The sequence below is a fragment of the Balaenoptera physalus genome, assembly GCF_965194825.1.
Source record: "Balaenoptera physalus genome assembly, chromosome: 8".
NCBI lineage: Eukaryota > Metazoa > Chordata > Mammalia > Artiodactyla > Balaenopteridae > Balaenoptera > Balaenoptera physalus.
The window spans coordinates 46,819,712-46,843,722 of NC_138887.1; the positions used below are offsets into that span (position 1 = coordinate 46,819,712).

The following is a 24,011-nucleotide window of genomic DNA, read 5'->3' on the forward strand; positions in this document are numbered from 1 at the left end:
TTTTGAATTATAGTTTTCTCCAGATGTATGCCCAGAACTGGGACTGCTGGATCATATGGCAACTCTATTTTCAGTTTTTTAAGGAAACTCCATACTGTTCTCCATAATGGCTGTACCAATTTACATTCCCACCAACAGTGTAGGAGGGTTCTCTTTTCCCCACACCCTCTCTAGCATTTGTTATTTGTAGACTTTTTAATGATGGCTATTCTGACTGGTGTGAGGTGGTACCCACTGTAGTTTTGATTTGCATTTCTCTAACAATTAGCCATGTTGAACATGTTTTCATGTGCCTAGTGGACACCTGTATGTCTTCTTTGGAGAAATGTCTATTTAGATCTTCCGCCCATTTTTGATTGGGTTATTTGTTTTTTTGTTATTGAGATGTATGAACTATTTGCATATTTTGGAAATTAAACTCTTGTCAGTTGCATCATTTGCAAATATTTTCTCCCAGTCCATAGGTTGTCTTTTCCTTTTGTTAATAGTTTCCTTTGCTCTGCAAAACCTTATACGTTTGATTATGTCCCATTTGTTTATTTTTACTTTTATTTCTATTGCTTTGGGAGACTGACCTAAGAAAACAATGCTACAATTTATGTAAGAGAATGTTTTGCCTATGTTCTCTTCTAGGAGAACTATATATACTCTACTATACATAATATATATACTATAGAGTATATATACTATATACTACTATAAAGATAGAAATATGCAGGTGTGGAAAAAAACATTTATATCCATCTGTCCCCAACCAGCAAATGGCTGGGCAACTTACTTAACCCTCCTTGCCTCCATGCATTCACATTCCAAGGATGACACGGCTTTCCCTTCCTCCCTCACAGGACGGTTTGTGGTCCTATGAGAAACTGAAAACCACTCTGAGAATAAAATATGACATGAAAATTTAAAGCTTTACTATCATCATGCAACCACCCCGTACAATGTACCAAATAATAGTCTCTGAATTGAATCATTTATATGCTGATTATCATCTATGATTTATGCCTAACAATAAAGAACATCTATTTTTAATCTTTTCATCACAAGGACCTCTTAGTTTTGCTTTTCTTCCTTCAGAGACCTCATGCTATGGAAGACGATGGCTATCAATTACCTTTATTCATAATTCATCCATTTTTGCTACTTTCATTCAAAGTTATTACTAAAATTTCTTTTCTAAACAGTAAACAGCAATAAGAAGCAGTAATAAAATTTTCAGTTTACTTGTTCAATGAGATGTTGATGGTATAGGGAGCCTATGCACTCTCATTACAGGTAAGTATATGGGAATCACACTAAGTCACTCGACAGATATTTCTTATCTAGTATTTAGTAGGCAAACACTAGGCACCAAGGGTATTTTGGTGAGTAAGATGGAAATAGTCCCTACTCTCATGGAGCATCTAGTCTAGTCTAGTCTAGACTTATCTTCCTCAAAATAGACTGAATTTACATTTCACTAAGATAAATTCACTGTAAAACTATCATATCTGTTAACCTAAGTTAATAGCTAAATAAAAAATAGTTACATATATTTATTGGGAAATAATTAAATCAATTCCAGAATTAAGATGAGCCAATACATCTATTTTCTTCAATTGTCTCATTTCATTTACATAAGATAAATAAAACAAGGTTAAAGCTGCAGGCATCGTCATTACTGAATATACAAGAAGAACACTCTTCCAACTATTACTATTATTCACGGCCATTAAGGAAGGTACAAACAGGGAAAATAATGCACAGATTGTGGGTCTCAAAAATGATAAATTTTACCTTCATCAATCATTTAGCCAATCAATTATCATTATCAGATAATTAAAGCTTCAACTGCCCGCCAGATTTATAATTCTTCCCACAGAAAACAAAAAGGAAGTAAGAAATGGCATCTAAAAAGAAGGTGAACATAGGCTTCAATCCAGCAAATCTCGGCTGCTCTTCCTCCCTCAGTGCCAGTGACAAGGAGAATGCTCAGACATTTTCTTTTCTAAGTTCTTATTTGCGAAATTCTTTTTTTTTTTTTTTTAAATTTTTATTTATTTATTTATGGCTGTGCTGGGTCTTCGTTTCTGTACGAGGGCTTTCTCTAGCCGTGGCAAGCGGGGGCCACCCCTCATCACGGTGCGCGGGCCTCCCACCATCGCGGCCCCCCCCGTTGCGGAGCACAGGCTCCAGACGCACAGGCTCAGCAATTATGGCTCACGGGCCCAGCCGCTCCACGGCACGTGGGATCCTCCCAGACCAGGGCTCGAACCCGTGTCCCCTGCATTGGCAGGCGGACTCTCAACCACTGCGCCACCACGGAAGCCCCGAAATTCTTAAAGAAGAAAAATAATTTCTCTCATTTTGCAAAAATGAAAGTGAGACAGGAAGACTCCAAAACAGTACATTAAAAGAGGCCATTTCTTATGATCCAGCAATCCCACTCCTGGGAATATACCCAGACAAAACTATTCAAAAAGATACATACACCCTTATGTTCGTTGCAGCACTGTTCACAATAGCCAAAAAATGGAAACAACCTAAATGTCCATCGACAGATGAATGGATAAAGAAGATGTAGTGCCTATATACAATGGAATACTACTCAGCCATAAAAAAGAACAAAATAATGCCATTTGCAGCAACATGGATGCAACTAGAGATGATCATACTAAGTGAAGTAAGTCAGAAAGACAAATACCATGTGATATCACTTATATGTGGAATCTAAAATATGACACAAATGAACCGACCTACAAAACGGAAACAGACTCATAGAGAACAGACTTGTGGTTGCCAAGGGGGGTGGGGGGAGGGAGAGGGATGGACTGGGAGTTTGGGGTTGGTAGATGCAAACTATTACATTTAGAATGAATAAACAACAAGAGCCTAATGTATAGCACAGGAAATTATATTCAGTATCCTGTGATAAATCATAATGGAGAATATTTTAAAAATTCACACATATTATACACATATTATATACACGTGTAACTGAGCTGCTTTGCTGTAGAGCAGAGAATGGCACAATGCTGTACATCAGCTCTACTTCAATAAAACTTTTTTAAAAAGAAAAAGAAAAAGAGGCCATTTCTTCCTGATGTTCTTATTCACTGAAGGCATTTTTTCCCCTTGGCTGAAGGGAATCTTTGTTCTGTTTCATTGAGATTTTATTTGTCATAAGTGTGTTTTTCTTGTCAAAATCCACAAGGCAGCAATGCAGGCTGATTGTGAGTGCATCACCTGTCTGCCATGTTCAAGATAAGGTTGGAACAGAATAACAGAAGGTAACACTATGCAAATTCTAACAGCAGCAGACACTGCAGTGTTCCTATGAGGAGTAAATATTCATGAGCATTGAGGAGCTATATTGGTCTACTCCACTCTAATTCACAGGTGATGGAATATGAGGCATGATGGGATCATAGAATGAGTAAATTATGATATGTAATAACACTTAAAACTATCAGAATGACCAAAAGGGACTTTCGAGATCACCTGGTACAAACCCTCCCAATATGGATGCCAAGTTTCCTCATCTGTGTGACCTAGAGCATCTTAGTTCAACTTTTCTACAGTCACCACAGGCAGACTCACTATCTATGAGTCTCATAACTCCCATGACTCTCTACCTAATAAATAGACTCCCTGCAGTACCATGGAGCCAAAAGATTTTATTATAGCTAAGCTAAGAAAAATCCACTGTTCGTATTTGAAGTAAAGACGAATAGCATTCAAAAAACATACCTCTGCCCCAGAAGTCAAAAGACGTGAGTTCTAGTTCCAGCAGGGCTGCCTGGCCACACGTGGAGTTAACACACGAGCTGCTGTGCAGAGTCTGAAGTGGCACAGTTAAATGATCAGAACCGAATTCTTAAAGCCTGATGCTACCAATAACCACCTTTAACTTTCCATTAAGACTTGGGGGGATGAAGATGGGGGCCACGGAGATGTTTGTAAGTTCAGATTTGTGAAATTCTTTGACAGAGAAGGGAGAAAAAATAATTTTCACCTCTCATTTTTCAAAAATGAAAGGGAGACAGGAGACATACAAAGCAGTACATTAATACAAACCACTCTGGCCAGTGTTCTCTAATTCACTGTTCTCTGAAAAGAATATTCAGTCAAAGGACTGTCTCTCCATCTCTGGAAATGAATTCTCACCTCTAACGTTCTTTCCAGCGAATGGGTCCTCACAGAACCCTAACAGCTAGGATGGTGTGACAGTCACTGCGCTTTGCAGAGAAGACTCATCAGCCAGAATACCTGCTCCCCCGCCTCCCCACCCCCCCCCCCAGAAAATATCACCAACTCCTGGTGTTACATAGAAAACTGATCCATGTAACACCACCGCTATAATCCCCATTAAATTAGTGGAGCCTAGATGAAAATTTCCCATCTTTTTTGCAAGCAAAAGCTAACTAAGGTAGATTCCATCTTTAAAAAAAAAAACCCACAAATGTACTTTATTGTGGCTTCTTGACTTCAGTGTTTGATGGGGAAGACGACAAATTCCAGTTCATCGAACACAGGATGATACAAGGTTTATGGGGAAAAAAAAATCTAACAGCAAAGGTCAGGGGAAGGAAAATGTTGAGAGTATTTGATGAGGTCACCAAAGAGGGAAGAGCAATGCATCTGTGAAATCAGTTTTCTCAACTTCCAATTATGTCCCAACACTTTGATTCTTATCATCCTGAACTTTTCCTCTTCCTTAGAAAGTGTCGGTCACCCTGTACTTCCTGATAGTTTCTCTGTCCTTGATTTTGCCGTTTTGAGGGCTGAGTTCTCTCATCTCCTCATAAAACACTTTTTTCAAAGACGCTCCCTCGACCATAGCTCCCATCAAACACAATTGATGTAAAGCCTGTTTCTGATCTGTTATCGTAACAATCTCATGCGTTGCTGCCTTTCATCCACCACTCGCATGTTGCCGAGCAGATTTAACTCCAACACTCTTCCCACCTGGAATATGACGCGTCAACATCCCAAACTAGGCCTACTGAGGACAAAACGTTTCTGTCCTTTCATACGTAGAATAAAGTTTTACTACTCTGATTAGATCTCCGTGTTTCACCTATGGAAACGAAACACCGAAGGCAGTCTCTAATTTGATGGCACCAAGGTTATTCAATCAACAAATATCCCAGTGTTTGCAGCTGCCTTAGGATCCAGGAGAGGATGACGGCTCCTCTCCTCTTGGGAAGAATGAAACAGGACTCTATTCTAAATTAAGAATTTCTGTAGTTGAAAAAATACCGATATTTTTCTAATACATGTTAGATAATGAATGCATACTATATGTTAACAAGCACCAACAGTTTTCTAGACACAGAAAAAAAAAAAAACGCTAAGCCAGGATATAAGCAGTTATATCCTCATTGTATTTGAGGATATAACACAAATGTGCCTTAAATTCAGAACGTTATTCCCTTACCTTTCAGAAAAATAGACACAATTAAGAATAAAATCTACAAGCAGGTCAGTAATCAATTAAAATAAACCCCCAAGCAATATATCGGAGCCTTTAGATGCCATCTTTTAAAAACTCCACTTACCTATAGGAGATTTGCATCATATTTCTATCAAGAGGTAAATGTAAGGTGACCACAATGCCTCAAGAAGGGGCCTAACAACTTGTTCAACAAACACTGTAGTCCTGTCCAAAGAGGCGCGACACCATAGGGGTTAAGAACACGGACCCAGGAGGCAGACTGCTCGGTTCCAAATCCCGGTTCTGCCTTTGACCTACCTGTGGGAGGTATCCCAGTGCCTCCTTCACAAGGTTGTTGGGATGACCGGGTTTGACTGAATACCTGTAAAGCATTTACTGCTCTGCCTGACATACAGCAAGTAGAGATTGGCTATTATACATTTTATCGTTATTTTCACTAAGTTATATTATTATATAATTATGACTCCAGGCACTATAGATTACATTTACCATTCCATCTAAGGCCCTCAAACACCTGCGAATAGCCGTCTCCAGGTTAAAGTCCTTGGTGTAACACACTGAGCCTATGAGATCTGTCAGAAACTCTGTCCCTGCTCATGTTCTCCCTGAGTGCCATCCACACAGACCTCCCAGAGCCCCCAGGAAAACCCAGTGCTGCCTCTAAGTTGCACCTCTGCCCGCGTTTCCTCTGCCTCAAACACCACTCTGCTTCATCGAGTGCGTGAACACCTTCCTTCAGGGTTCGCCTCAGAGATCCTCAGAAAATTAACACGTACGGCCCGTTAAGTATGGCATTTAATCCCTGTCTCAACTCGAAGTCAGGGCACAGTTTTTCAGATAAACCTGCCAGGGGTCAGATAACTTTCCAAGGTGATTCAGTCTGCATTTCAAACTCACACCTGCTTCACTTTCAGGTCCTCTTGACTCCCTCCCTCCCCAGCAAGATCACGCTAGGTATTTGTATCTATCTTGCACTTTGCCCCTATACTCGAAATAATTTATTACCCACAGGCTCCCTTACTAGAAGGAAAAGTCCTGGAAAAACAGGACTCTCTTGTTCATTTATTTTTGGATCCCTATCATCAAGAATTTAGGAAATACTCAACAAATGTTTAGTGAACGAATTAAAACTCAATAAATACCTGTGGACTAAATATTTTGCTCAAGACATACAAGTCTGTTGAAGATCTGGGGTTTCGTCTGAGGTGTATATCACACCTGACCACGAACTGTGGGAGGCCTGGGACTGGACACCCATGCGGTAATGCTCCCACTGAGACTTACAGAGCAAAGAAATTGTATGAAATTAGTTAAATCATAGCACAAGTAACAACATATAAAAATTTACTAAATTAGCCTGCCATGTGTATTTAAATCTGTATTCCTCCAAAAACGTTATATGCAGAAATTAGCAAAAGGGTGCAACTACCCACTGGATAAAAGAGTCCTATAATCAAATATACTTGGGAAACTCTGGGTAAAACAGAATGCAGTTAACACACAGTAAATGTTCTATAAATAATTACCATGTTTCTCAGAGACTTTATTATGAAAATGTGGTCTGCATCCCTCCATCAAGGGGATACAGCATTCACCATTTTTTAAAAGTATTGGTATTTCACAACAAAAAACCTCAACACGCTTTTTTTGTTAACATGAAATATTTCTTGGAATGGGTATTCCACAGAACAGACTTCCAGCATGCTACGCAATCACCATTCAATACCAACGTACTCAATTTGCCCAGAGGCACTGGCTGCCATACCAATAACAACGCTACACAACTGAAATAGACTAGATATTGAATCCTGGGGAAGAGCCTACATTTCAAAGAGCTATGATCCCCCAAAAATGGATTTTTAAATATCCCACCCAGGAAGCTAAAGGCAACTCTCTTTCCATGAGAATCCTTCCTCTCTTTCAACTCCAAACTAGAATCAAAAGATGTTGACTCAAACTGTCACCTCTGCTTACTCCTTAAGGCCCATGAAATGTAGGTTATGACAATAGATCTGAGAGACACAATGGAAAAAGGAAAACAACTGTAGTCAAGGGGTTTTTTTCTAACCTGTATATAGCATTTATTAATCTAAGAACTGAATATTAGTTTATATAAATACTGAAGTACAAGATTAAACAATGCCCACAATACTATAACTTGACGCTAACATACCAAATGGGATTACAAATATCTTAAATAGTCATCCCTAATTAGAAAATGATGTGTTAAGGTTGAAGTCATGGGCGGAGAAAGACGGGAAGGAGTAAGCAATAGAAGTCATGGGCGGAGAAAGACGGGAAGGAGTAAGCAATAGAAGATACACACTCCCCAAAGGAAGAGATAGCTTATGTTTATTTCCCTTCAGTGCTCTAGACTTTTCTGAAAATATGTAAGGCAATAGGTAAAGGAATTCTCTCCTCACTCCTAGTAGCCAGGCTTTTATTTCTAAGGTTTGGTTTGAAACAAAAAGTCCCTTCTCCCCTCTGTGGTTGGTGAGAGAAGAGAGAAGAGAGAGAAGAAGGAGGGAGAGAAGGTACCCCATCGAGGCAACCATTCCAAAATGACTATTGTTTTTGACAATCTAAGGAAGTCAAGAGGACACCCAGAGAGTCAAGGGAAGATTTTTTAAACTCTTATGCAAGAGGGAAGTGACGCAGCAGTGAAGGGATGGAGTCAGAACAGGGGTTATATCCCCTCGTTCTGGGAGGAGGCAATGAATGCCATGTTCAGGAGTGACATGCTACCTGCAAGCTGTGCCTGAGTGATGCCCACGGACACAAGACTCGGCACCAGGGCTTGGAAGAAGCAGCAAAGTTCCCTGGGGCTAAGCCTGGAGCCAGCAGAAGGAAGGAGCGAGATGAAGTCATTTCAGTGGCCCACTGCAGCACTGCCTAAGACACTGAGGTTTCCAGAGCAGAGGGGACAGCAGGACAATGAGAAGCTGTGTCAGTTAATAACCAGAGGCCTCTGCATCCCACTTCCTGAGGGCAGCAAGCCTCAAGCTCACATACAGTCCAGGGATCCGCCACAGCAAAAACTGATGCCTGACTTCTCATTAACTTCACTCAGAGCCTTGTAGCCAGATTTTACATGATTTTTTAAAAAAATAAAGATATAATATAGCTTGCCCATCAATTCGATTTTTAAAAAATGTACAGGTGCTACATAAACATTCCCATAATCCCTTTCCTAAGGAAAGGCCTCCTCTACTGCTTCTTTCTGAGAAAGGGGGAAAGATCTAGCTAATTACATTTTGAAGAATCTATAGGAATTTCCACCGAGGCCACATTCTGGGTTTTGCTTCACTGAGAGACACTAGGATCTGGGGAAATTATGTCTCACACAACCATCGCCCTAAATATTTTTCACTTACTTGAAGCTGCCACGTTCCACGTTTTTCTTTTCTTTCATGTGGCCCAACTGCTGGGCCATATCACCAAAATGTAACTGCTGAGTCTAGTGTCTGTGGGCATCACCCCCCCATCGCAGGTTTGGGCCTCACTCTGGCACAGCTTGCAAGTAACATGCCACTCCTGAACCCCAACACTTTCATCCTCTTTTATCCTTGAAGCACAAACATCGAATACCTTCCCTTGACGATGGCCAGCAACAGAGCATTATGCCACACCATCCCACCCCAATGGGGCCCTGGAAGCTCCTCCAGGCTGTCAAGTGGCAGCTTCAAGTGGCAATCTAACTCAGTGGGTAAGAGACAGGCTCTGGAATCAAACATGTCTGTACTTGAACCCCAGATCTGCCATGTCCTGGCTATATGACCTGACCTGCAGTAACTTATTTCACCACTTTAAGTCTGAGTTTTCTCATCAGTAAAGTGGAAATAGTAAGACTAGCTATCTGAGACGGTTGTTGTGAGCATACAACAGAAAATGATGCAAAGCTCCAAGCACGATGTTTAGCATGTAATCTGTATATGAGAAATGGTAGCTATTACGAGCAGTAGAAAATCTAAACCACTGAAGGAATATTCAGTTATTACCATAACTGCCTTCAGCAGTGAGTTTCAAAATAACTTGCTTTTACCATACAAAAAAAAGTCACAATCAGAGGCCAGACTAATAACTTCCAGAGCTGATATAAGTATACGACACAAAAATACGTGTAAATTCAGATTTCAGACAAACTACCAAGATAAAAAATGCCCCAGCCACCACATAAGTAGTATCATTTCCAGGTATCATTTTTAAAGTAAGTACTATCATCGTTGAAAGTGATAAACAACTAATAGTGAGTTTACTAGACCACGTTCTTAGAGCAGTTCAAGCTGGCATGTCAAATTCATGACATCATCTGTGGAAGATCATAGTAAATAATGAGCAAAAACATCCCTGGCAACATTCAAATAGAAATAATTTGTATTGAAGCATCAATTGTGAAACAGATTTTTAAACCCTTGGCCAATAAATTTAATCACTAGTGTCCTGGTAAGTGTTGAACAACCGGTTCTCAAGAGGCACCTGATTCGTAGTGTTTGCCAATTCCCATGGTGTAAATACTCCACCATGGCCCATTTCAAAGGAACAATCAGTTCTCAAAAGCCAGTGCCAGCCAACAGCAGCACACCACTTAGATACAGAGTAGTATTCAAAATGCTTACACACTCCACCTCAATAGGGCTGTTTACAAGGAACCAAGGAATTAGCCCACAAGTAAAAGGCAAATATAGATAAATGATATACGGATTTTCTAGGAGGGTGACAGAAGCAATTTTGCAATGAGCTAATTCCACAGGCAATACGCAGGCTGTTTCCCTTTTAACTGCAATCCTCCCTCACTGAGAGCTGGTCCTCTTTCTGCACAGGTGGCCACATATACCCCAGCCTTGGATCATCTTCATATCCACTGACCCCACTATCCTCTTAAGATTCTTGCTAGACCCAAGTCTTTCCCTGGTTACCTGGGTTCTTAGGTTCTCTCTGTATTCATTTAATATCATTCACCAAGAAATAATGGCTTTCTTCCTTAATTTTCCTCCGAAGACTTGCCGTCTTCCTGGGTCTCTTTTATCAGTAAACCCACACCTATGCTAAAACTCCTCCAACCGGTAATAGAGATACAGTTTCTCTATGAAGAGGAAGGAATTAGCTCTCCATTTAATTAATTTGCTTATCTGCTCTTTCAATTTGGGAACAAAAGAACTCAGGTTTTAAGAATACCATTTGGAAGGCTGCAGGAAAACCAAAATAATCTCTCTGTCTTATTCCAGCTTTGAACTCTAGGACACCCCAAGACGACTTCACTGTAGGAACCTGTGACTCACCAAATTCAAGGATTTTAAAAAGTAGAGTTTATAAATGAAAATAAATTTCATGACATATTTCTGTTAATTCAAAATGTTGCACTTCAAACTTGTTTAATCGCTAAAAGACAAGCTGTTGAATGTGATAGTCATCAATTCTCTACTCTCTCTGTACGTTACACTATAAAGTCAAATTATAATATTTCTATGGCAAAAAAAAAAAAGAAATCCATTGCCAGTTGAAAGCGTGTGTATGTGTGCTGGTGATGAAAGCACAACAATGTGACTGTACTTAATGTCACTGAACTGTACACTTAAAAATGATTAAGATGGTACATTTTATGTAATGTGTTTAACAATATTATGCGTACCAAACGTTACTACGTGTATCAAAAATCTTTGAAAAGTCTCTTAAAATGTAAAGAAAAAAAGAAATCTATTAAATAGAAATTCTGCCACTCTGCCCTTTAGAATTTCAAGTAAGACAGTAAACCAGATTTTTTTAAACAAATAAATAAACATAACACCCTTTAATATTGCCTGTGTCTCGTTACGGACCAGACATAAGGGCACTGAGTGTCGAGAAAGGATGCTTTTGCTCTGCTAGATCAATGTTCCTTTTTTTAAAGGTCTTTTCTATGCACTACAAGTAACTTCTCGGGCTCATATGAAGGGCTTACGGTTTAATCAGGAAAACAAATGGTCAAAAAGTCAAAACGTACTGCATTCTTTGCCTCTCACTGGGTCAGGCAAGCCAGAGCAGTCCACTGCAGAATTCGGAATGGCAACTCTCCATCTGGAGCCACTGCTATCACATTCTGTATATTCAAAGTGGTAATCTTCCTGCAAATAATCACAAAGACAAGCCTTTGTTAGAGCCAATTTTAATGGGACAACTGCGCTTTCTCAGTCATCCCCAAACCTGCCTGGAAGCCTGGTTCCAAACTGTTCTCTCTGCTTGACCCTTATTCTTCCCCCACTCCATCCATACCAAGCAGTATTTTGATCAAAAATGTACCATGCCAGGCACTGAGTAGGCACTGAGGATCTGATGAGGGCCACGAAAATAAGCCACTCATGGGGTGACCAGGGAACTGTAGTCTCACCCACCCCAAAAGGTAACAGCAAATGTCCCTATTTTTTGCAGGCTTCTTAAGCTCTAAATCATTGATAGATATGAATGTAAAAGCAAAATAACCCTAGGTAATTGAAGGCTGTCACTGTCCCAAATTTTTCAAAGAAAGAAATAGGAGAACTGTTCCCATTGACCTAATTTCTCACTCTGTTTAAAATTTAACAGAAGGTAGAATGATTAATCATCCAAATACTAACTAAAAGACTACCGGTTTTTAAAGCAGCTCTCCCAGGCTCAATCTCCCCCACCAGAGCAAGCTGCCTTCAATCACAGACTGTAACACAGACCATTTATTACAGTCGCCAAATAAGACCAACCCACTTGTCTCTGGCCTCTATCTTCACTTGACCTCCCCTGCTCAGAGCACATTACACCCGTGAGATGCTTGAGCTGAGAGGAACGAGGACAAAATGTCATTAGACGTTTCAAGAATGAGAGAAGTTATAAATCTACTCCAAAATATTTCAGTTCAGTATCTTAGGAGTTGCTAGTCTGCTTAATCTACTCTGTTTGCCTCCTTTACTGTATCAATGACAGGAGTGAATGGAAATATCGCCACATAACCATCAGGAAACCAGGTGGGGAAGTTTGTGTGTGTGTATGTGATGTGTGTGTGTGTATACATGGAAAGAATACCAGTTAAAAGGTAGGTTCTGGAATCAGGTCTGAGTTTGAATTGACATTTCATTCCTCCACATACAACCAATGTGCTATATTGGACAAGCCACTTTACCTCTCAAAACAACCATGTTTTTCATTGGTAAAATTACAATAATAGTATTTCCTACCTTGTATGGCTCTTGTGGCAGTTAATTGAGATAATGTCTGTAAAATGTTAGGCATGTTAAGCTACACTGGGTTAGCACTTATTACTGGTAGAATTATTATCCTTCTTAAGGGCAATGTGGGTACAGAGGATGATATAGAGGAAGGAGCTAGTGGTAACAGGTTAAGGCGCAAACAACCTGAGTCTCTGTTTCCCCTGCTTCAACTTCTGCACACACTTATGATAAAACGAGAAGGGACGGAGAGTTAGAGAAGGTGTCATCACCGGGCTGGAATCAAAGGCCTTATGCTGCATTAGGACTCTCTCCAGAATTAAGATTCAGTATATACTTCAGGTAATCATCTCTGAAGAGTATTTTTTCCACTCAAAATTTTTTTTACAAAGTGTGGTAACAGACGATTTAAGATTAAGTTATTTGACAAGAGTCTAGATTTCAAATATGTTTTACTGCCAACTGAGGGCAAACCTACATATGTAAAAAAAAAATCAATAAAAACTGCCAAATGGGAAAGGCTTCCCAGAGGGAAAGATGGGAGGAAGGAGGGAGGAAGGAGGGGGAAAAGGGAGGAAGGGAAGTAAGAAAAGAGGAGAGAGACGGAGGGAGGAAAACATAATAAAGGTCACTAAATTTGACAACATACAAATGTTAAACACTGTACACCAAAAGTCATCATAAACAAAAGGGAAAGGTAAACAACCAAACAAACTGGTGAAGAAACACATAGCAAAGGTTAACTAACTTAAGAATACTGGGTTTCTGAGTTCTGGAAGTGAATGGTGGTGATGGCTAGACAACAATATGAATGTACTCAGTGCCACTGAACTGGACACTTAAAATGATTAAGATGCTAAATTTGATGTTGTGTATATTTCACCACAATTTTAAAAATTAAAAATATGAAATAAAAAGAATACTGGGTTTCTAAAGATCGGTAAGGAAAAGGACAAATAACTATTGGAAGAATGGTCAAAGAACACAAGCAATTCATTAAAGAACAACACAAATGGCCACGGAGAATATAAAAAAAAGTTGAACCTTGCCAAAGAAATACAAATAATGATTTTCATCAAGTTGGCATGACATTTAAAATATTTCTTTTTTTAAACTCCCTGAGGTAACAGTGCAGTAAAATGAGCACTTGTGTGCTTCCAATGAGAGAATCAAGTGTGCAGGCTTTCTGGAGAGAAACAGTCAATGTGTACCAAGATCTTGAACGTGTTCAAAAATTTGAACCCCAAATTCCACTTCTAGCATCTAATCTAAGGGAGAAAAATGTTTCATGTGTTCAGTGATCTATGGACAAAATTGCTCATGATAACTTTGCTACAGGTTGAGGGAGCATAATTAATAGTTGAGCATTATTTTCCACATGTATTTATATCATTAAATACTCATAATAATTATGTGGATTAGGAAAAACAGGGAATATTATTCCCATTGTTCAAATGATACTCAGATTGGATAAGCGATTTACTCAGAGATACCCAGCTAGTAAGCAGCATAGCTGAGAGCAGAAGTCAAGCCTTTTGTTTACTGACCAGTGTTTTCAGTTTATACAACGCCATTGTGCTTAAAATAGAAGGTTACTGTTTTAAAAGAGAAGGAGTGGTCAAAGTTTTGAATATAAAATCCTGATGGTTACCGAAGTCTAACAGTAATCATAAGGATGTTTCACATTCAAACAGAATACGAGAGTACACAGGTAAGCCCAAACCATTCGATTCCCCTCTCTTTCTGTATTAGTTTTCTATGGATGCTGCAACAAATTACCACACACGTAGCCACTTAAGACAACAGAGATTTATCCTTTCACCGTTCTGGAGGCAAAAAGTTCAAAATCTATATCACTGGGCCAAAATCAAGATGTCAACCAAGCTGCGCTCCCTCCAGGAGCTCTGGGGAGAATCCACTCCATGCCTCTTCCAGTTTCTGGCGGCTGCTGCCATTCTCTGCCTCTGTGGTCACACTGCCTTCTCCTCCCCCTTGTGATTGTATTTAGGACCCATCCAGAAAACCCCCCACCTCAAGATTCTTATTCACATCTTCAAAGCCTTTTTTTGTCATACTCACGGGTTCCAGGGATTACGACACAGGTATCTTTTGCGGGGGGGAGTGGTGGGATAGTATTCGGCCTACCACGATCTCCTAGTGCAGAAGAGCCTAGGCCAGGCATGCAGTTGCATGATGGTTTTCTTGTTCCTCTTGTTCCCAGTTATCTGCATTAAGAAGACTTTCCTATTTCCATATCCCACTGAGATCCTGGTCCCCATACGTAAAATTCAGGTAATTTGTTATCATCCTTGCAAAATAATGATGCTGAGAATTCTGGCATGAATTTCAAATGAAGAAAGGCCTATGAATAAAATAGGTAAGCTCAAGAAAACTCTCCACCACCACTGCCACTGTGTTGTTCAGGCTGCCAGTTATGAGATGGGAACAGCAGTAAGTACATGGAAAAAGAATGTTGTGTTTTCTGGCTGCAGTGGTAGATGTCATATGCCAATTAATTTTCCTGTGGTTCTTTATTCTACCTGCCTCCTCTAGAATACCCTTGAAATCTAAAGAGCCACAGCTATTGTTAAGTTACAAAATTCTTAGGACTCCAGCAGGAAGCTATAATGTGTTTATTTATAATTTAAAAACACTGAAATGCAAACGTACTTCATGCAGACGGCATCACTTGGGTCAGGAATTTAGACTGTAGCCCCTGCCAGATGGGTTTTATTTTTTTTATTATTTAATAGGCTATTTCATCTGGGCCAGTAACAATTTTTTTTCATCTATTTCTGAAGTCAACCCTTAAACCCATCGCAGAGATTTAAGAAATAGTGATGCAGTAAAATCACTAAAGATACAATATATGCCCCCAAAATATTCTGAATGGTATTCAAGGTACTGAATAAAGAGAACTATAGCACATACATTTTCAGATTTATAGATAACACCCCGTAACTCTGGCCACAGACCCAAGCAAACACTGAGCTAAACTGATCCCTTGGAAATGGGAATTTTCTGGATGTCAAAGAGCAATTAAAAAGAAAAGGTAAAATTTTTCTAACACAAATATAACATTAATACATGTCAAAGATTTTATTTAAGTCATTAACTCTCAAGTCAATCTGGAAGTTAGCCATTGCCATCAGTTCAAAGGAGAATTCAAAGAATACACATAAACAGGCAATCAGGAAAGTGAAATGAATTAACTAAGAGACGCAGAACTGGGAAATACCCCGAGGGCAACAATCAATTGCATTCCAAAGTATAAAATGCATTTTCATTTCTATGGACAATAATCATTTGTATTACTATCAATTTCCTACATCTCACAGTGTTGTAAAATAGTTCAAAGAGAAAGATGCAGGCCCTACAAAAACTGATCATTCAGCAAGGTGCTCTAATCAGGACAGCCAGTCATCTTTTCTGCCTATTTCAACATGTTTCACCATTTTTCCTGACAAGAGGGGAAATTCCTGACAATTTTTCCAACATTACAGGGCTCCTGACATTTTATCACCAAACCTAATGATGTGAGTCAGAGCACACTCTAAACAACAGAACATCCGCCGCCAAGCCACAATCTCCAAATTATAAACTGGAGGAAGGGCTTGGCCTGACCCCACTCAGGAGACGGCAGTTATTTAGACATGTCTGCAAATCACAAAACGTTGGGGCACGAAAACACTGCCCCAAATAACAAAATGACGGGATTCCCTGAAAACCTTACATTGTAAACGTGTGGGAACCGAGGAGAGAAATAACCAAGAAGAAATACAGCATGGAGTTCCTCCTGATCAGTGTGGATGAAAAACTGTGGCTCACTATCTGCAAGAACAAAGTCGCCAGCCACTGCCTTCGCCGACCTTCAACACACCTTGAAAGGAGTGCAGGGTGGAGATCGGGAACGAGGCACTCTGTGCTCTGCGAAAAAACTGGCAGAACGGGCCTTCAGATAGTTAGACATTTTCAGGAGAAGATTTTATGGGCCCAGTTTCTTCCCTCTCCTCTTATCTGGAAAAGCACTAAAATCATTAACGGAGATATCCTCTCCTCGGGACCAGCAGCAACCTTCTGCCAAAATGTGTGCTTGACTGGACGTAGCCCCTTCACCAAAATCGCATACATACTGCCCTCTCCTCTTACCTCTTTGGAGCAGTTTCTCAGAGCTCTCTGAGAGGCTGTCTCCCAGGCTATAGTCCTCATCTTGCCCCAAACAAAACTTAAGTCACAACTCTCACGTTGTGCTTTTTTTTTTTTTTTTTTTTTTTAGTAGACATCAGCAAACACTTAAGGGAAGATTATCCCTCAATATAAATCATGATCTCTCACACACACACACACACACACACACACACACACACACACAGTCGCTGACTTACTCACTCACTCACAACTCAGGTATAGGCACAAACTCTCAAACTGTGTTATCTTACACCTAAACAGAAAATGTCGGGATACACCCAGATAAATATTAGATGCCCACAGGACCCCCTACAAAAGACTTTCTCCTTGACCAATCTTTACTCAGGCTCCTCTGAACTCTCTTCCCAATGAAGCCTTGACCTCTAGGCTTGTGTGTTCATCTCTGCATCACCCAGGTTTATCAAGAATCCTGTCAAGTCAGTTTAGCTAGAATTCCCCCTCACTCCTGATGTTTCCTCTTAGTAATTTTCATCCAGCGACCCTCACCCTGCTCCTTGACTATAAATCTCCACTTGTTCATGCTGTATTTGAAATTGAGCCCAGTTCTGTACTGAGGTCTCTCTTCCCCTACTGCAATAGTTTCTGAATAAAATCTGTTTTTACCATTTTAACTACTGACCAGCTCTGGTGTTCTCTGACACCCCCTAACACAAAAGTCATTTTACTACAAAAGCCTCAGAGTGCTCAAGGAAAACCTGGGGTAGCACCTCCCAATTATGATGACAGTTGCTATAGTTTAACTACATGTAGGCTAGACAAAATTTCAAATAAATCTCACATATAAAAATAATATGCATATACGTATATATATGTCTTGACATTATCTTGATAATACACATGTATTTTACATATTGACATTAACATATATCATTTGTCATGATTTACACCTGTATCAATACATATCATTTTTATATATTAACATTAATATACACCATTCTTTACTACATGACACTTAGTTATTAAATAAGTACTATGGCTTAAATGCTATGGGAGAGATTTAAAATAAATGTAGCATATAGTCCCTATACTCAATAAGCTTATGATTTTATTGGAGCAGACAGGACAGACACGGACACACACACACCCTACATAATTTTATAAGAAAGCATCAAGATTGAGGAACCAAAGTGGAACAGTGGCATCACAAGACAGTGTGCAAGTAAAAACTATCTGGTAAAACTTACCCACAAAAATCCCTCAACTCTACCGTGAAGTAAAATGTGTACCACTTCTCAGTAAACTCATCACAGCCAATTTTTCCTTAAGCCCTTATCAGATACCCATTTCTTAGCAATCAAATGGCTTGCACTTTAGGGACCATTTTTCTAGAAAAACAGTAAAATGTGCATGATGTGATCTCATTATATCATGATTTCAGAGTCAGAGGAAATTTCTGTAATCTCGAACTACCTGAAAAGGCTTTGAGGAGAAAGCCCTGAAAGACAGGTGGGGTTTATAACTACTCTAGCACTTACCAGCTCCTTCATGACTAGCTAGTTTAATAGGGTGTGATCAACGGTGAGGCCAAGGCTGAAGATAATATGCCTGAAGATATGCAGTGAAATACATTAGCCTAAGATGGAAGGATAGATAGGTGAGAGAGTAAGTGAACTAATGAAAGAACAAACAAACCAACAAAGATGCCTGGTCTTCAGTAGGATGAGATGTGCTCACATCAGTGACCCTTAATGAGAAAATCAGTTCCCTGATGCTCCCTGCCTATCCTCTGCAGTCAATTAAGAGTTGACCACAGTTAATTATAATGATCCAGTAGATGAGCACAAATTCGAGGTTACACAGTCAAAAGCAGTAGAGGTAGAAGAAGAAGAAATAGTCCTGATACCTAAGAGAACATACACAGAGGGAAGGGACCAAAAAAAAGCAAACAGAATTCATTTTCTTCATATAAGGCTCCTTCTCTTTGAGTATTTTTATGTGAAATGTTGAGAAGAGCATTTGTCAACACTGTATTTGATGAGACTGCAACTCCTCTGGGAGCAAGGCCCTCAAATTTAAGTGCTCAGCAAAGTGTGTGGCACCCTTATTTGAGAGAGCGAGACAGCAGGAAGGAAAAAGGGAGAACGTGAAACTGTAGTGCTCGGCACAAATATTCCAACTCCTGTTCCAATGGATGAGGGCACTCCTACTACATGGGAAGGTCAAAAACAGGAGACTACTCAGTACAGATACACATGAGACATAATAAAAACTTTCTTAGCCTACATTATCAAGTACATGAGCACACAGCACTGTGCAGAAACATTTATATTCTGATTTTTCTTTTATAAATGGAACATGAAGTTAGTTACCATGGGAACCTAAGGCTAAGTAAAGCAATATGTATCTGATCTATTTATGACACATTCTCTTTTCTGCATTTGTAGACACGATTGCTTTTAAGAAATTATTTTGAAAACATTCATGTTTCAAACCTTAGTTCAATGTCTGTCTCTGTAAACAAGGCCTTATAGGTACTCAATTCATTTTGTCCTGCAATACACATTCCTGGCACATCTCCCCCATGCCACTGTGTAGATGCTGGGCATACCACAGGGAATGAAGCAGCCAAGTCCCTGCCCTCGTGGGGCTTACGTTTTCGTAGGAATAGAAGTGCCCAGGTCGATGGACATTTAGGTTGCTTCCATGTCCTGGCTATTGTAAATAAATAGTGCTGCAGTGAACACTAGGGTACATGTATCTTTTCGAATTACGGTTTTCTCCGGATATAAGCCCAGCAGTGGGATTGCTGGAGCATATGGTAGTTTTATTTTTAGTTTCTTAAGGACATGGAAGCAACCTAAATGTCCATTGATGGAGGAATGGATAAAGAAGATGTGGTACATATATACAATGGAATATTACTCAGCCATAAAAAAGAACAAAATAATGCCACTTGCAGCAACATGGATGGACCTAGAGATTGTCATACTGAGTGAAGTCATACAGAGAAAGACAAATATCATATGATATCGCTTATACATGGAATCTAAAAGGTGGTACAAATGAACCTATTTACAAAACAGAAATAGAGCCACAGATATACAAAACAAACTTATGATTACCAAGAGGGAAAGAGGGGGAGGGATAAATTGGGAGATTGGGATTGACATGTACACACTACTATATATAAAATAGATAACTAATAAGAACCTACTGTATAGCACAGGAACTCAACTCAATACTCTGTACTGACCACATGGGAATAGAATCTAAAAAAGAGTTATACATATATCCATGCTGAAACCCCAGCCCAGCACCACTGTCCTTCCAACTGAACCACCTCCCCCAAACTAGCAGCCACCTCCCTGCTCCCCCAAAGGTGCCCTCGGTGGATGTTACACCTCACATCAGGACCCCTACCCCTCTCATTTCAGCTAATTTTCACATCTGCTTACCCTAGAAATGAGATTTGCTGGAACATAACCTTTATCCACAATATCATTATCGTTACTAATAAAAACACTAACAACAATTGCAGACCCCTGTAAGCTTTCCAAAATAATTTTCATAACATTATCCTACTTGAATTGGTCCAAAGCATAGCCCTATGTAGTAGGCAAGTATCCTATCTCCATCCTCATGGCCACTGCCCTATTTCAATCACCATCTTCTGCTGCCTGAATGACTACCAACAACCTAACTGGCATCCTGCTTCTGTTCCTGTGCACATCCACGACACTCTGCAGCCAGCTCTCATTATGTCATCCCTGCTCAAAACCCTGCAACAACTTCAAATTAGCCTAAGGACAAAGACCATGAAAGGCTTTTCTTCATTCATTTTCTCTCTGCTTCTCCAAGTTTCATTTCTCAACCTTCTGCATGTATGAAACACTGAAACAATGGAATCAAATATGCTATATTCTTCCTTCCCTCCAGGCGCTAAACATGACTTATGCTCAGCCTGGAAGGCTCTCTCTCTGCCCAGACCCTGTAACAGCATAAAGAAATCTCTATAATCACAAAGCACCGTGTAGCAGGTTCTCCTTCAAGCCCACGACTAACGTTTGCAGGACTAAGGGCAACAGTATACACTGAGGTGCCCCTTTATGTTCTATACTCACCCCCCACCTTGAACAGCCTTCCTCACGTATAAGTGGGGACCCCGGCCAGCACATGCAAGCTCTGTCAGTGCCCCTCGCACAGTAACACAGTCTACAGTCAGGAGGATGGACCTAGGAAAAGTCTTTAAACACCCTGGAAGCGGACCTGGGCCTTTTAAGCATTTAATTCCAAAGTCATGTTAGCCAGAGTATGGTATAAAAGGGCGGGGGGAGAAGGAAACACGACATCTGGGTGGGCACATCTCCTTGGCACATAGATTACCAGGCAGGAGGAGGAACACAGCCAGAGGAAGACAAGAGGGGGGGCCCTCTGCCCCAGAGACCAAGGTGGGGGGGCCCTCCTGCTTAGCCTGAAGGTGGTCCTGATCTCTCTTATATAACAAGATCCAAAGGAAAGACCAGCAGGAAAGGTATCTACCACTTTGTAAGACAGAATTTTCAGGGAGGGAAGGAAAATCAGTCTACTTCTTGAAGAGTTCTTGGGTAGAGGTAATTTTTTCTTTTTCCTCTTTCACTTTTTATTTTTTATGTTTTTGGCCTCACCCAAATAAAACTGTAAAATGGTATATAAAAGTCCAATATTCCAAAGGGGGAAAAAAAACAAATCCTGGAAATTGATTTTTATGTCTAATAACATATGGATGTGAGCTTATCTGTATATAATATAAAAATCCAAATTTTTTCTAATCAGGCTGAAACCAAAAAGGTGACTTTGCTTCTGCAAAATGTGAGCAACTACTTACCACTTAACAAGCACCAAGAGAAACTGGTTCAGAAGTTTCAGAAATGTATTAAACATAACCCATGACACATCAATTCCACTTCCACTTCTGGGCACATAACCCAAGGAAACCATAATAGGTTGCATCATAGCATTATTTCAAATAGTAACAACTTGAAAACACTCTAAATGTGCACCAAATAAGGGACTGGTTAATAAATTATTGTGCACTCATGACGGGATTTTATATAGTCCATTCTAAAATGATAATGCCGGGCTTCCTTGGTGGCGCAGTGGTTGAGAGTCTGCCTGCCAATGCAGGGGACTCGGGTTCGAGCCCTGGTCTGGGAGGATCCCACATGCCGCGGAGCAACTGGGCCCGTGAGCCACAATTACTGAGCCTGCACGTCTGGAGCCTGTGCTCCGCAACAAGAGAGGCCGCGATGGTGAGAGGCCCGCGCACCGTGATGAAGAGTGGCCCCCGCTTGCCACAACTAGAGGAAGCCCTCGCGCAGAAACGAAGACCCAACACAGCTAAAAATAAATAAATAAATAATTAAAATAAAGGAATTCCTTTTAAAAAAAAAAAAAAAACCAGTTTAAAAAATAAATAAATAAAAAAAAAAATAAAATGATAATGCCACTGCCATATTTAATGATAAAATTATAACATATTTAAGCATAATATAAAGGTTATACAAGACAATATGTCTGAACTTACAGATGGGGCTATGTACAATAATAATACATGGAAAAATGAGTGTAGGTATGCATACCGAAAGATTGACAGCAGTGAACTGAGTGTAGAACAGAGTGATTTTTTTTTAATTGAAGTACAGTTGATTTACAATGTTGTGTTAGTTTCTGGTGTATAGCAAGTGATTCAGTTATATATATATTCTTTTCATGTTCTTTTCCATTATGGCTTATTACAGGATATTTCATATAGTTCCCTGTGCTATACAGTAGCACCTTGTTGTTTTGGAACATAGTGATTTTTTTTTAAATAAATTTATTTATTTTATTTATTTATTATTTTTGGCTGCATTGGGTCTTTGTTGCTGCGCGAAGGCTTTTCTCTAGTTGCGGCAAGCGGGGGCTACTCTTCGTTGCGGTGCGCGGGCTTCTCATTGCGGTGGCTTCTCTTGTTGTGGAGCACAGGCTCTAGGCATGTGGGCTTCATTAGTTGTGGCACGTGGGCTCAGTAGTTGTGGCTCACAGCTCTAGAGCGCAGGCTCAGGAGTTGTGGTTCATGGGCTTAGTTGCTCCGCGGCATGTGGGATCTTCCCGATCCAGGGCTCGAACCTGTGTCCCCTGAATTGGCAGGTGGATTCTTAACCACTGCGCCACCAGGGAAGCCTGGAACGGAGCCCATTTATATTTTCCCTTTTGTGATTCTGTATTTTTTAATTTTTCTACAGTTAAAAATGTACTACTTTCCCTAAGTTCGGGTAGTTGCTTTGCCAAGACATAAAAAAAAAAATGTTCCTGTTTCTCCTGACTTTAAAATAGGTACCGGATGGGACATGCAAAATTTCAAAGGATACTATTGAAGGATTATTCCATTATCATTCATTAGTTGCTCAGTCTAGATTAGTCTCTCTGATGGGTGTCAATCACTAGCAAGGCTTTAAGGGCAAAGGTCACGAGACATAGGTTATAAGTTCTGTAGAAGGTAGCATGGAAAAGAAGACCCAGAGCTAAGTACTGTACGAACAGGCAGATACAAGGATTCAAAGTGGGTACAAAGTGGATAAGGAAACGTGGCAAGTGTTGGATGGGAGAAAAGAGAACAAGACGGTGAAGGAACTCTGACAACACAGTTTGCTGATTTCACAGTTTGGCTCAGGAAAGGGAAAACTCCACATATGAATTCAGCTAAGACACTGGCAGAGTTCAGAGAGAAAAGATTTATAAAATACAATTTAAAATCAAAAGCTAATTCTTGTCAGTGCTGCCACTTGAAATTGAGCTTTACTTGTAAAGAGTCTACAGAAATAGCATAGGTGATAAGAGGCTATGAGGATTTTGACATCCAAATCATGTTTTTGCTTGCAAATTGTGTGAGCTAAATAAAAATAAGCTAGTTATTTCTTTTGCACTCAACTGACCCTATTAGAATCTCTCAAATTAACAGAATTTTTTAAAAAATATAGTATAATCCTAATACCTATTGTCATAACTAAATTCCTAGAAAGCAAACTTTAAAAATCTGTCAGAGACTTCCCTGGTGGTCCAGTGGTTAAGACTTCACCTTCCAATGCAGGGGCTGCGGGTTCGATCCCTGGTCAGAGAGCTAAGATCCCACATGCCTTGCGGCCAAAACACCAAAACATAAAAGAGAAGGAATACTGTAACAAATTCAATAAAGGCTATAAAAATGGTCCACATTAAAAAAAAAAAAAAAA

At 39.9% G+C, this 24,011-nt stretch overlaps 1 protein-coding gene across 4 annotated transcripts in view; it reads right to left on the reverse strand.

Moving 5' to 3' along the window:
* The window catches only part of ELAPOR2 (endosome-lysosome associated apoptosis and autophagy regulator family member 2), a 191,959-nt gene that overhangs the window by 86,287 nt on the left and 81,661 nt on the right, over positions 1 to 24,011 (reverse strand). For all 4 annotated transcript variants that reach the window (XR_014266689.1, XM_082472475.1, XM_082472474.1 and 1 more), the window contains exon 2: positions 11,421 to 11,541. Coding sequence is in view for 3 of the 4 variants with exons in the window: in XM_082472475.1 (XP_082328601.1) it covers positions 11,421 to 11,541 (121 nt within the window). In the remaining variant the exon portion in view is untranslated. The remainder of the gene's footprint in view (positions 1 to 11,420; positions 11,542 to 24,011) is intronic.